This window comes from Scyliorhinus torazame, chromosome 3 (genome assembly GCF_047496885.1).
Source record: "Scyliorhinus torazame isolate Kashiwa2021f chromosome 3, sScyTor2.1, whole genome shotgun sequence".
NCBI lineage: Eukaryota > Metazoa > Chordata > Chondrichthyes > Carcharhiniformes > Scyliorhinidae > Scyliorhinus > Scyliorhinus torazame.
In genome coordinates, this window is record NC_092709.1 from 40,752,310 (window position 1) to 40,765,954 (window position 13,645).

Consider the following 13,645-nt stretch of genomic DNA (forward strand, 5'->3'; position numbering starts at 1 on the left):
AGATTCAATTACCTACCTACGGTTTTGCCTTAAAACAAATCTGATCACATCTCGGGTGTTCATGGAATTGATCCACTTTGTCTTGTCAAATTGCGAGTCAGTACAAGCATAGGAAATGAACAGATGTATGTAATATAATTTCATGCCAGCTCAAATGGCCAACCTACCAGTGCTCGTGCTACTGAAGCGCCCAGAGCCATGTAATTAAAGCTTGCTCTCTATTTACAACCTGCCTCTTCACTCCTCTGGGACTACGAGGAGATTTATCAAGCATAATAAAAACTAAAGTCCGCGCCTACAGAAGCAGGTAAAACACTTACTCCGCTTTAAAGCTTGTTCCAGATATCACAGTCATGTCGCCAAAAAAAGTGTGATGGCACTGAGAAAGAGCATTGTTGCAGAAATTAAGCCATGAAAACTGAGCTTCACTACCATATGGCTGATGAGCACAAGGCAACAAAAAAAAGGATGACAGCGGGTTATTCTGCAGAGAGCTGAGAGATTCTGTTACTGGGCTGTGCCCTCTCAACGATAAATTTTACACTTTTCGTGTGAATTATAAGTTGTTTATCAAGCAGAGAGACAAGGGTCAAACATTTGTGTGACAGAAGGGAAATTAGCTAGGGAAATAGCTGAAGTACACATTGCAAGGCAGGGGCTGAAAGCGATACTGTGTAGCTTGGTGAGTACTGTATTTCATAAAATATATTCACAGGGTTAAGTGTTTTGCACAAAATGCACCATCCAGAGTATATTAAACAGGATTTTTTTTTTGCATAATATCTGTAACACGAAATGCCAAGCCCACAACAATTCAATCAGGACAATTTCTCTGAGCATTCAAAATATCAAAAGTCACTGATGTATGAATAATTGTTCAACTCCAGGGGGACTGTCAGAGAATAATTCCACTCTTGGAGAAACATTTACCTTCGTTGACCCAATTAGAAACATTTTGCAGATTATTTGAGTGTAATCATAATTTTGCCTAACTTGGACCATATTGCCTTGAGGGTCAACTATCCTGTTACAAATGGCACACTGCACATGTGAAGAGGAAAAACATTCCCTCCGACCCTGTATTCAGCCACTCTGCACATTCCTCTGTCTATTTCACCTCAGTAGAAGTAGATGGGAAGTCAATGGCTGGCTGCTCTTTGTTTATGGCAAAAAGTATGTAAAGTACCTGGCAAATGGAAATCTAATGGTAGGCCCTAGTGAATTCCACATCTGGTGCCTAATAATGTAATAAGAGAACAACAGGATCCATCTTGAAAACAGTGCTTCAATTTAGTTTCTGATAAGTGTCTGGTGCAGTCAATCCTGTTTGATCCAAGGAATGTAGCTTAAAATAACAATGTATCATAGGTTCATATTTAGTTTCACAATAACATTTGAACACTGTACATTCAAAACCCAAATAAACCCAATGTTTGAAGGGACATTCTCAGCAGTATTATTACATTGGACTTATCTTTTGTAGCATTCCTTCTGTAACCAACACTCGTAACTTCCATTTCCTCATATGCATGCATATAATTTGGTCACCTGATAGATCAACGTGATGCTAAATTGTAGTTTGATAAAATTCTATTTAAACAGACAAAATTATGATTTTCTTTTAAAAGTACTTCCCTCTCTTGTTTATCATTGTGTATTTATGCCTTTTATAAGGATTGTTTTTGTAATGCAATAAGTATACCAATCAAATTCAAAGGGAGATCCAGTATGGCATCATTAGCTCAGCAAGATGGATTGACCGATTAGAACATTATTTAGCTACATAGAATGGACTGGTATGATATTATCAATTTAGCAATAATGAATGAGATTGTGACGCAATTTGTCTCGGCAAGCAGACAGGACTCACTGTACAGTGCCACAGGAGCAGCTTGCTTGTATTCAAAGCACATTTGTTCACTAAGCCTACCCATATGTAACTAAGTGCCTCCATTGCAGAAGAATAGAAAGGGGAAGGCAGAAGAAAAAGGGGAAATTATGATCAGAAATTGTGAAGACAGAAACCAAGCAACAAGGGATTCAAAATGCAATGATAGTGTTGGTACTGAAGTTATTATATCAAACCTGGTTTATTGTTATTAAACTCCCTTGGCTATTAAAACTATTGGAGGCCTGCTTTTATTTAAGGAATGTGCATTCAAGCAAAGAAATCAGGTACAGTGCTTTAATGAGAAATAAATAGGCATATAAATCTGCTCCCCAGCAACAAAGCATGGACCTTTTAAAATCAATTGAAATTGCAAATGTTTCATATATTAAAATTAAGAAAGTATTTCAAATTATGAATATCGTATTCCTAACGAAATTAGCTCTTTGATATTATTTTACGTTATATCACATATTCGTAACGATTATTGGTAATTATTTGAAGGAAACTAATTTGAAGTCAGAAGTTTGTCAAATAATGCCCAGAATAGAATTTTATCTATCAACCTCCTTGCTGATTCATTATTGAATATTTGCACAAGATCCATTTCTTGTAAATTACTATTATAAAATACACCATTTGCTAGTCTGTGCTATCATCACCTGTCCGCATATTAAAGTCACTACATTTTGCATGAATATGATACAGCACAATGTTGTGTCATGGTGCGGGCAACAGTTCTCTGTGACGAGTGATCCCCACAGAATAAAGCTATTATATGTTTTAGAAAAACTTAAATAAACGCATGAAGTCAGTCAACATGAGGTGCAGATGGGACACACAATGGGATGAGGTGGTTTATGGAAAAATAAATCCCAAGTGGTTAGAGTTTATTGTCCTTTGGGTTATTGAGGCAAAGACCTTGCATCACTGGGTGATGTTCTTTTCACTTTAGGCATTCGGTCCATTCTATGTCCTCTGCATAAGCCAACTGGTAAACATATCAAATCTCGGTAACGGGCCAATTTAACGTTGTATCTGATCGTTATTAGTATTCGCTTTTGCAATCAGCACCAGAAAAAGGTTTTGAACCATTGCTCATTCCGGGGAACAGTGTGCTTAATTGATTTCATTTTTATGGAGAAATAATCCTCGGTTTTGTTTGACACGGAGGAAGATGCTATTGACGTGTGCTTGTAAATTACTATTAAAGAAACTATTTGCTAGTCTGTGCTATCATCACCTGTCCGCATATTAAAGTCACTACATTTTGCATGAATATGATACAGCACAATGTTGTGTCACGGTGCGGGCAACAGTTCTCTGTGACGAGTGATCCCCACAGAATAAAGCTATTATATGTTTTAGAAAAACTTAAATAAACTCATGAAGGCAGTCAACATGAGGTGCAGATGGGACACACATGTTCTATTGGCAGCGCTAGTCTATGTAAATACAAAAGTGTTTTCTTACATGAAGTTGGAGCCCAGTGGGGTTTTCCACTGACAGCGAAAGGATCGGTTGACACGGGTTTTATTGGTAGCAACCCCCAGGCAATCTAGGGAGCTATGAGCCACATTTAAACAAAAACGGTGGCAAAGGTTTGCATCAGGCATGTTTAACGAGACAGCGCCCCTTTCGCAGATTTTGCAGATCGCACGCAGATTCGCATGGACCCCAAACTCGCCACAGATTGGAGAGGTGGTCCCGAGGGTTTGGCCCGGGCGCCATCGCAAGAAAAGCAACTGACACCAAATACCCATCGACATGCACAACTCTCAAATCCAGTCCAGCCCACAGCAAACTGTTCGGAAAAGAAAGTGGTTTATTTTGCCCAGATGACCTGGCACGACTGCCGTTGTTCACTGAGAGAGGGGCTGGATCAATGGCAGGAACAACACTCCTGAGGGGCTGAAGTTAAAACAAACTGGCAACTGGCATTTGGAATGCAAGTCTGGTCCTCAACCAGCTCGCACCCTTTCGTCTGATCGGCTGGGCGCCAGGCCACATTCTTCGGAAGAGCTCCAAGTGAGGTTCACGGTCAAATAACACGGGGAGGGAGGGGGTGGGAACAGGCAATGGGTGTTATCACTGCATTTCATCTCTCTTCAAAATTACTTTATACATAGTGTTAAATTAAAGAAGCTCGTGCGATGCAAATGCAAAGCTTCGATCACAGCCCTACATCAGTAATTGCTCTGCAGAAATCTGAAAGCAAATTACTGATCAGTGAGCTGTTACAGACTGTGGACGTGAACTGGAAACGGGATCACCAGCACCGTTCTTTGAAAAAAATTGCACAACATTTGAAAAGAGCATTGGCTTGCAGGGGTCTTCGCTGTTATGACTTGGGGGACATTTCTTGTCGTTTGATTCTGTTCAACCCCCCGAGTCATTCCAACAGCATAACGCATTTCACCGTCGGCTTGCTAATTATAATGCAATCACACGAGCAGGGTGACATTTACTAGAAGTGTTCCAAGTTGGCTAGTGTTTGCACTGCAGGATCCTGCTGCTATTCCATGGCGGGGGGTTCAGCCCTTTTGTGAGAAGCTGACAAACGCTCTTTGCTAAAATAAACAAACACTTGTTTTTTTTTAGTTGTTGTTCCGGGGAACGTAATCGCAGCGGGATGCAGGTCCTTGGGCGGCGGGGGGGCTGCCTGTTCTCCCGAGTCATGAGTATTGAGTCCACACGACTTGAGAGGATGCCAGTGGGGTGGGCTTCGACTATTGGTTCGGTTGCCTATTTCCACAATCCCCCCAGTTCGTCACAGTTGGGATAACCACCCTCGACCATTTCCCTAAATTCAACAAGGTGCATCTTGGTTTAACTTTCATGGCTCATGCTCCATCTTAATACAGTCCTTGCTGTTCACACTGACAGTCCTGCACCTCAGCTCTGTTTTCAGAGAAAAGCTGATGTGATTCGCTCATCCCTTGAGACTTACATCCTGGCCTTTTTTGTTTGTGAAATATTTAAGTTAACAATCCTTTCAAATACCTGGCTTCAATTTAAATCTATGCGTGCCTTCTTCTTGTCAGAATGGTCTGGGCCGATTTAAATGCTTTGGGGGAATGCAACGCTGCTTTTAATGATCAAGTTTGGAAACCCACAGAAAGACGTTCGTGAAAATGGACCACATCTGTAGGGGGGGGGGGGTTAAATGTGTTCTCAGCCTTTCTTGCTCCAGGAATATAAAACTTCTGACGCTTTCTCTTACATTATACTTCACACTCCACCTGATTTCCCCATTTCCACGAGTTTCTCCTGCATTTCACTGAGGTGATAATGTCAGAACTAGGTCACTGAGGAATACTCGAAAACACATGGAACACTTTACCTTCCATTTTAAGTGAACATCTTTAAAAGCGATCTGAAGACTTGCTAATGTATAAGATACACAGGAAGCACTGAATTTTTTGATATCATATCAGGGGCTGGTTTAGCACACTGGGCTAAATCGCTGGCTTTGAAAGCAGACCAACGCAGGCCAGCAGCACGGTTCAATTCCCGTACCAGCCTCCCCGAACATGTGCTGGAATGTGGCGACTAGGGGCTTTTCACAGTAACTTCATTTGAAGCCTACTTGTGACAAGCGATTTTCATTTTTTCATATGTACTTTATATTCCTGCACACATTGAAACAATACTGCTTCTTAGACCAGCTATTCATGAATTTCAACAAAGAACACAAATCTTGGGAAGTCCTGCATTAGTTTTTGCATGAATGTGTTAGTTATTGACAAAAATCTGGAGCAATACTTTGCCCAAGATTTATCAAAGGGTAAATTGATTCTTCTAATATTCCATGGTTTTATTCTGAGGGGTGCGAGTCTATTTTTTTTACCCCATCCTCCTTTCAGTTCCACAAGATGAAGCATTTAGATGGTAGATTTTTTTGTTCCGTTCATGACAAGTGAACATCTCAGGCTGTGCCAGAATTTATTGCCCATCTCTATTTGCCCTTGAGGGGGTAGTTAAGAGTCAACCACAAAGGGCAGCATGGTGGCGCAGTGGGTTAGCACTGCAGCCTCACGGCGCTGAGGTCCCAGGTTCGATCCCGGCTCTGGGTCACTGTCCGTGTGGTGTTCGTACATTCTCCCCGTGTTTGCATGGGTTTTGCCCCCACAACCCAAAGGTGAATTGGTCATGCTAAATTGCCCCTTAATTGGAAAAATGAATTGGGTACTCTAAATTTATAAAAAATAGTGTCAACCACATTACTGTGGGTTTGGAGTCACAGGTAGACCAGACCAGGTAAGGACGGCAGAGTTCCTTCCCTAAAGGACATTAGTGAACCAGATGGGGTTTTACAACATTCAACAATGGTTTCATGGCCATCATTAGACTTTTAATTCCAGATTTTTATTGAATTCAAATTTCACCATCTGCAGTGGCGGGATTTGAACCTGGGTCCCCAGAGCATTACTTTGGGTCTCTAGTTTACTGGTCCAGTGACAATACCTCTATGCCACTGCTTCCCCGTATTTCCCAAATATAACTTTCCAATCAGTAACAGGGACACTTTTTCTAATCGTACATCTTCCTCCCCACACTGTGATTGAAGGCTGTGGATCAATGGGATGAAAGGATAACATGTGCACCCCTTTGCTAGAGGTTGCCAATTGGTTCTTGGGACATGCTCGGCCAGCGTGAGAATTCTAGTACATCCTTTTTGAATGGGCGATGGTCCCTCGACCACAAAATACAAAGCTGTATTCTCAAGGAGCTAACTGGTTAAGTGCTTGTGTTGGATTATCTGGAAACTCTTTGTTTGCCATGAAGTGAGGGACGTTATTGATGAGGAATTCCTTTTTCCACGTTATCACATGATGGTAATGCTATGTCCTCACATGGCTATTATTCCAGGAATGTATCTATCACGTAATGTGAGACCTCCCAGACTCGGATGTTAAACCCACTGTGCATTTTTGTCTTTCTTACATGAGCCATTTTTGAGGGCTGTCTAAATAATGTGGGGTTGGCTGTTTTAGACTTCAGGCCCATTCTTATTGCGTACTCAGGTTAGATAACCCAATTAATCTGACTAACTCTCCAGTCGTATTTTACTTTGGAGGTTGGATGGCTAACAATTACCCACAGACTAACTTCAGGTGTGCTGCAGGATCCGACCTGGATTGCGAGCAATGATGGAGACCTACTTTGGTGCCTTGTCTCCTGAAAGCGCCTCTCCCCCTTCCCCCCTTTTGGCGCCTGGGCTTTCTGCTGGTTAGGTTCCAATTCTTTGGAATTCCCTCTTTCAATACCCCCCTCCTTTTCTCCCTCTCATATTCAAAGCCTGCTTTCGTGAAAAAGCCATTAGTTCTGCCTCCTAAACCCTCAGTCTTTGCTTAGACATTGGTAACTTCCAAGCAAAAAACTAACGGTTGTTGTCATTCAGTGAAGGTTTGGCGCCAACACCCATGCAAACAAACACGCCGAAAATAACCTGGCTGGCTGTCGACATCTTTTTCTGTTTGTCTGTGAGACGGTCCCAAATAACAGAACGAGGAATCAACCGGATTGAGGGAGACAGTTAAATATACTTTGCTGAAGTGTTTTTTTTTAAATCCTATCAGGCAAACGCACTAACACCAACAGGGGAGACTGCATTATTCAAAATACATTGCATTATATTAGATGGAGAATTAGTGCCAGATTATCTAAACATACAAGGGAAGATATTGTGCAATAGCTGGCGCAAAGGGACACTGCACTATTGCAGGCCAACTGGCTCTATAGAGCCGGGTACACTGGTACAATATAATCCCGGCACCACTTATATCGGTTGCTTAGTTTAAGGAGATGGTGTTGTAAATCTGCTCTCGATGTTCAATATCGCACAGAATATAATGCATTTAAACATTTATAAGTAAGGCATTTAAAAAAAGCACACTTGGAATTATTGATTTCTATGCACGATCCGAAACTGGCTCATGGTAAAACGAAACAATTCACGAGTGGGTAAATCCGGTTGCAACCAAGGTGTTGATCTGATTTCCCGAGTTACGTGTTAATCAAACTGATTCACTGGCAGCATTTCAGGATTTGCCCAGTCAATGGGAAACATTAGCCTGTGCCTTCACTGACCAAGTTCAGTAATACATTCTGTCCTCATTCTGTTGCTGGTTTAACTGTTACTTTCAAACTGGCTGGCTTAAAAAAAAGGATATTCCATGTATTTGGGAGGTTTGTTACTATGAACAATAATTTCCACCTCAGCAGTGTAATGCAAAGGCCCTGCGGAGTCTGATAAGTTTTGCATTGCTGCCATCTTCTGAGATGTGGGTGTATTTAATAACTCTCCATTTTGAAAGCGAGCAGCAGGGTGATGCGCGAAACAGGCAATTCTCATAGAAAGGACCCTTTAACGATCCAATCCGCAGGGTTTGGGAAGATGCTGCAGACCAGGCAGGGTTTGAGAACTTTATGAGGCAGGAACACGCGAAACCAGTTAATCCCCTCTCCTCCCAGCTCGCCAGTTAAAGCCGGTGCGAGAGAGACATCTGGCAAAGATCAAACTGCTTTGTGTCCTTTTAAATTCCCTGATCCCGCCACTATCACTTCTTTCCAAATTCCATCACGTCCACCAACAAGCGGGGAATGATGGAGACGAATGCCAGTCCTGGAGGACTCATTTTCAGATTGCATATTCATTAACGGCAGAAAAATAAAGAGGCCATTGAGCGGCCGCTAGTGCAAAACGTGTTTCCCATAATGATCAGTGGGCGTCGGGTTGGATAAAAGCAACCCAGGAAACCAAGAGAGAGAGAGGGAGAGAGAGAGGTGGGGGGTGCAAAATTAGGCTGAGAGTGGTTTCCTCCAGGACTGCTTGCACTCAGTGTATGTTACAAAGAATCGCGACGCGGTGAGCAGTGAATAAGAACATGCCACTTCCTCTATCGCGCTTCGACAGTGTTTCATACAATTCTTGCAAAGTCCGTGACTCAGCCGCAATGTGCATGAGACACACACACACCGCGGGTGAAATTCTCGAGCTGCTGAGTTAACTACACGTTATTCTTAATTCAATACTCACATCAGCATGCTGTGCTGACATGCCCATTCATTCATACACATGAGCGCTTTGCTGAATGACTGAGAAGCACCCCCCCCCCCCCCCCCCCCCCCACCACAACACAGGCACAGGAGTGTGAATGGGAACCCTGCAGCTTTCTGCAAAGTGCTGGTGTTTGCTATGTTTTGTGTGTGGCGATGCCCAGATTGCATGCATCGCCTCCACCCCACCATCACCTCCCGGCGGAAAGGGCTGGAGGACACGTTGGAAAAAGCCACTGGGGCGCACTTACCGGAGTTGTGAGCCCTGCTGGTGGCATCGTGGTCGCTATCTCCCTGCTCGCTGTCCCCGTGGCCACTGTCCTTGGAGCTCACGATGTCCGCCTCCTGGAACGCAGAGCTGGGTAGAGACAAAAAAAGGAACGGCCAACGTTAGCGCCCGACATTCCCATCCGAATGGGCCAAACAGCGAAATCCCAGTTCAGTGAGCTGCCTACCTGTTCACTCGACGGGGTCTGTCCACAAGGAAACTGAGCTCGGTCCGTTGGTGTTTTGTCTGCAAAGGAGGCAAACGTCAAGTCAATAATCGTTACTTATTCGGGAGACAATGTGAAGCACCGTCAGGGCCGTTAACAAGAGGGAAGATTCCGCCGAACGCACGCAAGGGGTTTTATTTAGTCGAAGGTACCGCTGTAATGAGGAAATGTAATTACTGTTCCTAATATGACATTGGACCTCGCAAATGGCTGTACAATTACTGAATTGAAGGATGGTTCAAAGTTCCAATTGATAAACTATCAGGTCTGAATAACAGTTTATAGGCACAAGGTAGTTTGGGGGTTGGGGTTTGCGGGCCATATAATGGGACACTTTCAGATCTGTTTCTCCTAAGAATGTTTCGTGAGTTCTCAGGGCGCGTTACATCTTTTTATTTGCCCACAGTACGCCTGGAAGTACCTAAGATTTAAGATTGTTGGGGCTATGGAACTGTCAGCTTGCTGCTGACCATTCTGGCATGGTTAATGGGGAATAACCTCTCCTTCCCAGCAAAGTGCTAAACCGCTTCTTTCCATGCGGGAGGCCGAGGTACTTTCAATATACACTCCAAACTGTGCATTATTAAATCAATCTGGGGTCAATTGGTGAGATTTACCGGCATTTACAACATTTCCCAATGATGATAGCCGTCCTTGCTCTAAAGGAAGTGCACAAAGGGATTTCAAATGACACCATCCAGAGTTAATACTTATATATGTAAGACAGAGAAAGGGAAGGTTTAGATTATAAGTATAAAGGGGATGTGTAAGGCAAACTGTAATGGATGAAATGAGAGAGAATCTGAGTCAGGGGACAGGATAGATGGGTGTGAAAGCAGTTGCATGATCTTACCTCGTTCGATAATATACTCCCATTGGAAATGATGTCAGGCTGCTGGTCCGTGTACCCAGTTATGATCGCCCCACAGGGGTTGTGGTCAGCGTCCGTACTCCGGGCCGGGCTACAAGGTTTCAAGAACATGAGATCCGTTTTGGCCGATTCTGGGGTCAGGCACACCTGGTAACAGTAGTTCTGGCTGTGGTGTCCAAAGCTGCCCTCCTCCACCGACACCTGAGGCGCGTTGGTGTTCGTGGTCTGCACCAACATGATGTCCGACTTGCTGAGTTTCTTCTTCCTGTTCCTCGCCTGCCGACAGCAGGCGCAGCACTCGCCCGCCAGGCAGCTGTAGACGTTGAGCTTCTTGTCCTTCTGGCACCGAATGGCCAACATGATCATGGCCAAGAGGAAGACGAAGGACACCGAGCCCAGGGCGATGATCAGGATCAGGGTCAAATTCAGCGAGTTGTCCTTGGGGTTCCCGGCCCGGTTTCCCCGCTCCCCCTGGCGATCCACCGCGCTGTCCACGGCCATCACCAGGATGGTGGCGGTGGCGGAGAGAGGCGGCTGCCCGTGATCCCTCACCTCGATCAGAAGCTCGTAAGTGGAGCCGGGGTCCTTCTTGGTGCTGGGCAAACGCCTGGCTGTCTTGAGCTCCCCGCTCCTCCAGTCCATCCGGAAGAGCCCCAGCTCGTTGCCTTTGGCGATGTAGAAAGTGAGGCGGGCGTTATCGCCATCGTCCGCGTCCACCGCCACCAACCTGGCCACCAGGTAGCCCGGCTCGGCCGAGCGGGGCACCATCTCTTTGGCGCTGCCATTCTTGGCCACGGGGGACACGATGGAGGGAGCGTTGTCGTTCTGGTCCACGATGATGATGTTGATGGTGGTGTTGCTGCTCAGGGCTGGGCTCCCCGAATCCTTCGCCTGCACCGTGAAGCTGAACTCTTTGAGCTGCTCGTAGTCGAAAGAGCGCAAGGCGTACAGGTAACCATTCTCGGAGTTTATGGAGACGTAGGTAAAGACGGACATCCCCTGAATGTCACACTCCAATATGGAGTAAGAGATATAGGCATTCTGCCCCATATCGGGGTCCACGGCAGTCACTGCGTAAATATAAGCCCCGGGAACGTTGTTCTCGGTGACATACACGTCGTAGGAAGGTTGCGCGAAGCGGGGCGCGTTGTCATTCTCGTCAGCCACTTGCACCTTGATGGACTTGCTGGAGGCCAGAGGGGGCGAGCCCCTGTCCTTGGCCAGGATGGTGATGGTGTAGGAGTCTCTGCGCTCCCGGTCCAGCGGGCCGTCCGTCACGATGGTGTAGTAATTCTTAAAGGAGGACTTGAGTTTGAAGGGGACCTGGCCCAGGATCTCACACTGCAGCTGCCCGTTCTCCCCGGAGTCTCGGTCGGTCACACTCAGCAGAGCCACCACGGTGCCGGGCGCCGCGCTCTCGTTCACCGAGTCGGACACGGTGCTGAAGCTGATCTCCGGCGCGTTGTCGTTCACGTCGGTAACTTTGACGAGCACTTTGCAATGAGCCGGCACCGCGTTGGGCCCCAGATCTTTGGCCTGCACATAGATCTGGTGCAGGCTGCTCTCCTCGTAGTCGATGCTTCCCTTGACCTCGAGCCAGCCGCTCCGGGACTCGATGCTGAACAGCTCCTTGACCCGGGGGGAGACGTGGTTGCTGAACGAGTAGACCACCTCGCCGTTCTTGCCCTGGTCGCGGTCGGTGGCGTTGAGCTGGATGAGCAGGGTGCCCAGGGGCGCGTTCTCGGGCAGGCTCACCGTGTAGACTGACTGCTCGAAGACGGGCACGTTGTCGTTCGAGTCTAGCACCCTGATGGTGAGCAGAGCCGTGCCCGTGCGCTGGGGGAGCCCCCCGTCCACGGCCGTCAGCACATAGCGGTGCACCGCCTGCTGCTCCCGGTCCAGCGCCTTCTCCAGCACCAGCTCGGCGAACTTGTTGCCGTCGCCCTGGGTCTGCACGTCCAGCTGGAAGTAGCTGTTGGGGGTGATCTGGTAGGTGCGCAGCGAGTTGCTGCCCACGTCCGGGTCGAAGGCGCTCTCCAGCGGCAGGCGGGTGCCGGCCGACGCGCTCTCCGAGATCTCCACGGTCAGGTCGGCCTCCGGGAAGCCGGGCGGGTTGTCGTTGATGTCCACGATCTCGATCTCCACGCGGAAAAGTTCGAGCGGGTTCTCCAGGAAGAGCTCCAGGTGCAGCAGGCAGCTGGCGCTCTGGCGGCAGATCAGCTCCCGGTCCATCTTCTCGTTGACGAACAGCACCCCGTTCTCCAGGTTCACCTCCAGGTGCGGCGAGCGCGAACTCGCCACCGTCTGGAAGCGGCGGGCCGCCAGCTTGGTCACGTCCAGTCCCAGGTCCTCCGCGATATTGCCCACGAAGGTGCCATGCTCCTGCTCCTCGGGCACCGAGTAGCGGATCTGGCCGCCAGCGCGCTGCACACACATCCACAGCAGCAGAAAGACAATCATCGCCCCAGCCACAAGCCACTGCCGTCCCTCCTTTAAGTTCAAGGCGGTGTTTCAATCCTCTCTTTACAGCAACAACAACAAAAAACAAAAATGCTGCAACCGGCACTTTCCCCCCTCCTCTGAACCCTTCGTTACATTGGTCCGCAGCAGCCAGGTACGTGAAGCGACTTCATTGCAGCCGGAGCTTGAACTCTCTCCTCTTTACAGGGTGAATAGCCCCTTTGATCTCACCCCATTCAGCAACGGTGTGGCTGAACACATTCCCCGCGATTCTGGCTTCCTGTCAACTCCTCTGACATAGCGGCCGATCATATCTTCGGTGTAAACAACGGCAATCGAGTGGAGAGTTTCTCATTTAACCTTTTTTTGTCCGAGGGTTGAGTTCTGCCGAATCTGGGTGTCTCCCTTTTCTTTTAATCTCTCTTCCCCCTCTTCTTTCCTCCCCTCACTTGCCTGCTGCTGCCTTTCACTTGCCCCTCTCTCCCTCCCTCTCTCCTTCCCCCACTCCTCCCACACTTCCCCTGTTGCAGTGCCCGGCTCCTGCACACTTCTCTCGGCTGAAAGATTGCAGCTCTCTGGGCTCCAGAGCTCTGCTTTTGCGTAGCGCCCTCTTCGCGCCAGCCAATGGGCAGCCGGGGCAGCCGGAGCCCCGCTCCGATAGGACGAGGGAGGCTGACCGAGCGGCGGTGCGTCACCCCGCCCCTCCCTGGCTGACCAATGGGCGGCGGCAGCGGGCGGGTCTCTCCGCCGTGTAGATCATCCCGTGCCAGTCCCCCCCGACTTGCCCACAGAGTTAGTGGGCAGCACTCGTACAGGTGCCCATACTAATCAGATCACAGCACATCCCCACACAGAGGGACATTCTTGCTG

General features: G+C 47.3%; 1 protein-coding gene across 3 annotated transcripts in view; it reads right to left on the reverse strand.

Moving 5' to 3' along the window:
• The window catches only part of pcdh10a (protocadherin 10a), a 59,737-nt gene extending 46,429 nt beyond the window's left edge, over positions 1–13,308 (reverse strand). For 2 of the 3 annotated variants that reach the window (XM_072495571.1, XM_072495570.1), the window contains exons 1-3: positions 10,298–13,308; positions 9,406–9,464; positions 9,202–9,308 (exon numbers count right to left, since the gene is read on the reverse strand). In XM_072495571.1, coding sequence (XP_072351672.1) covers positions 9,202–9,308; positions 9,406–9,464; positions 10,298–12,775 — 2,644 coding nt within the window. In that variant the 5' untranslated portion in view covers positions 12,776–13,308. The remainder of the gene's footprint in view (positions 1–9,201; positions 9,309–9,405; positions 9,465–10,297) is intronic. The other variant, XM_072495569.1, reaches the window with a different exon arrangement.
• Positions 13,309–13,645: the final 337 nt, after the last annotated feature.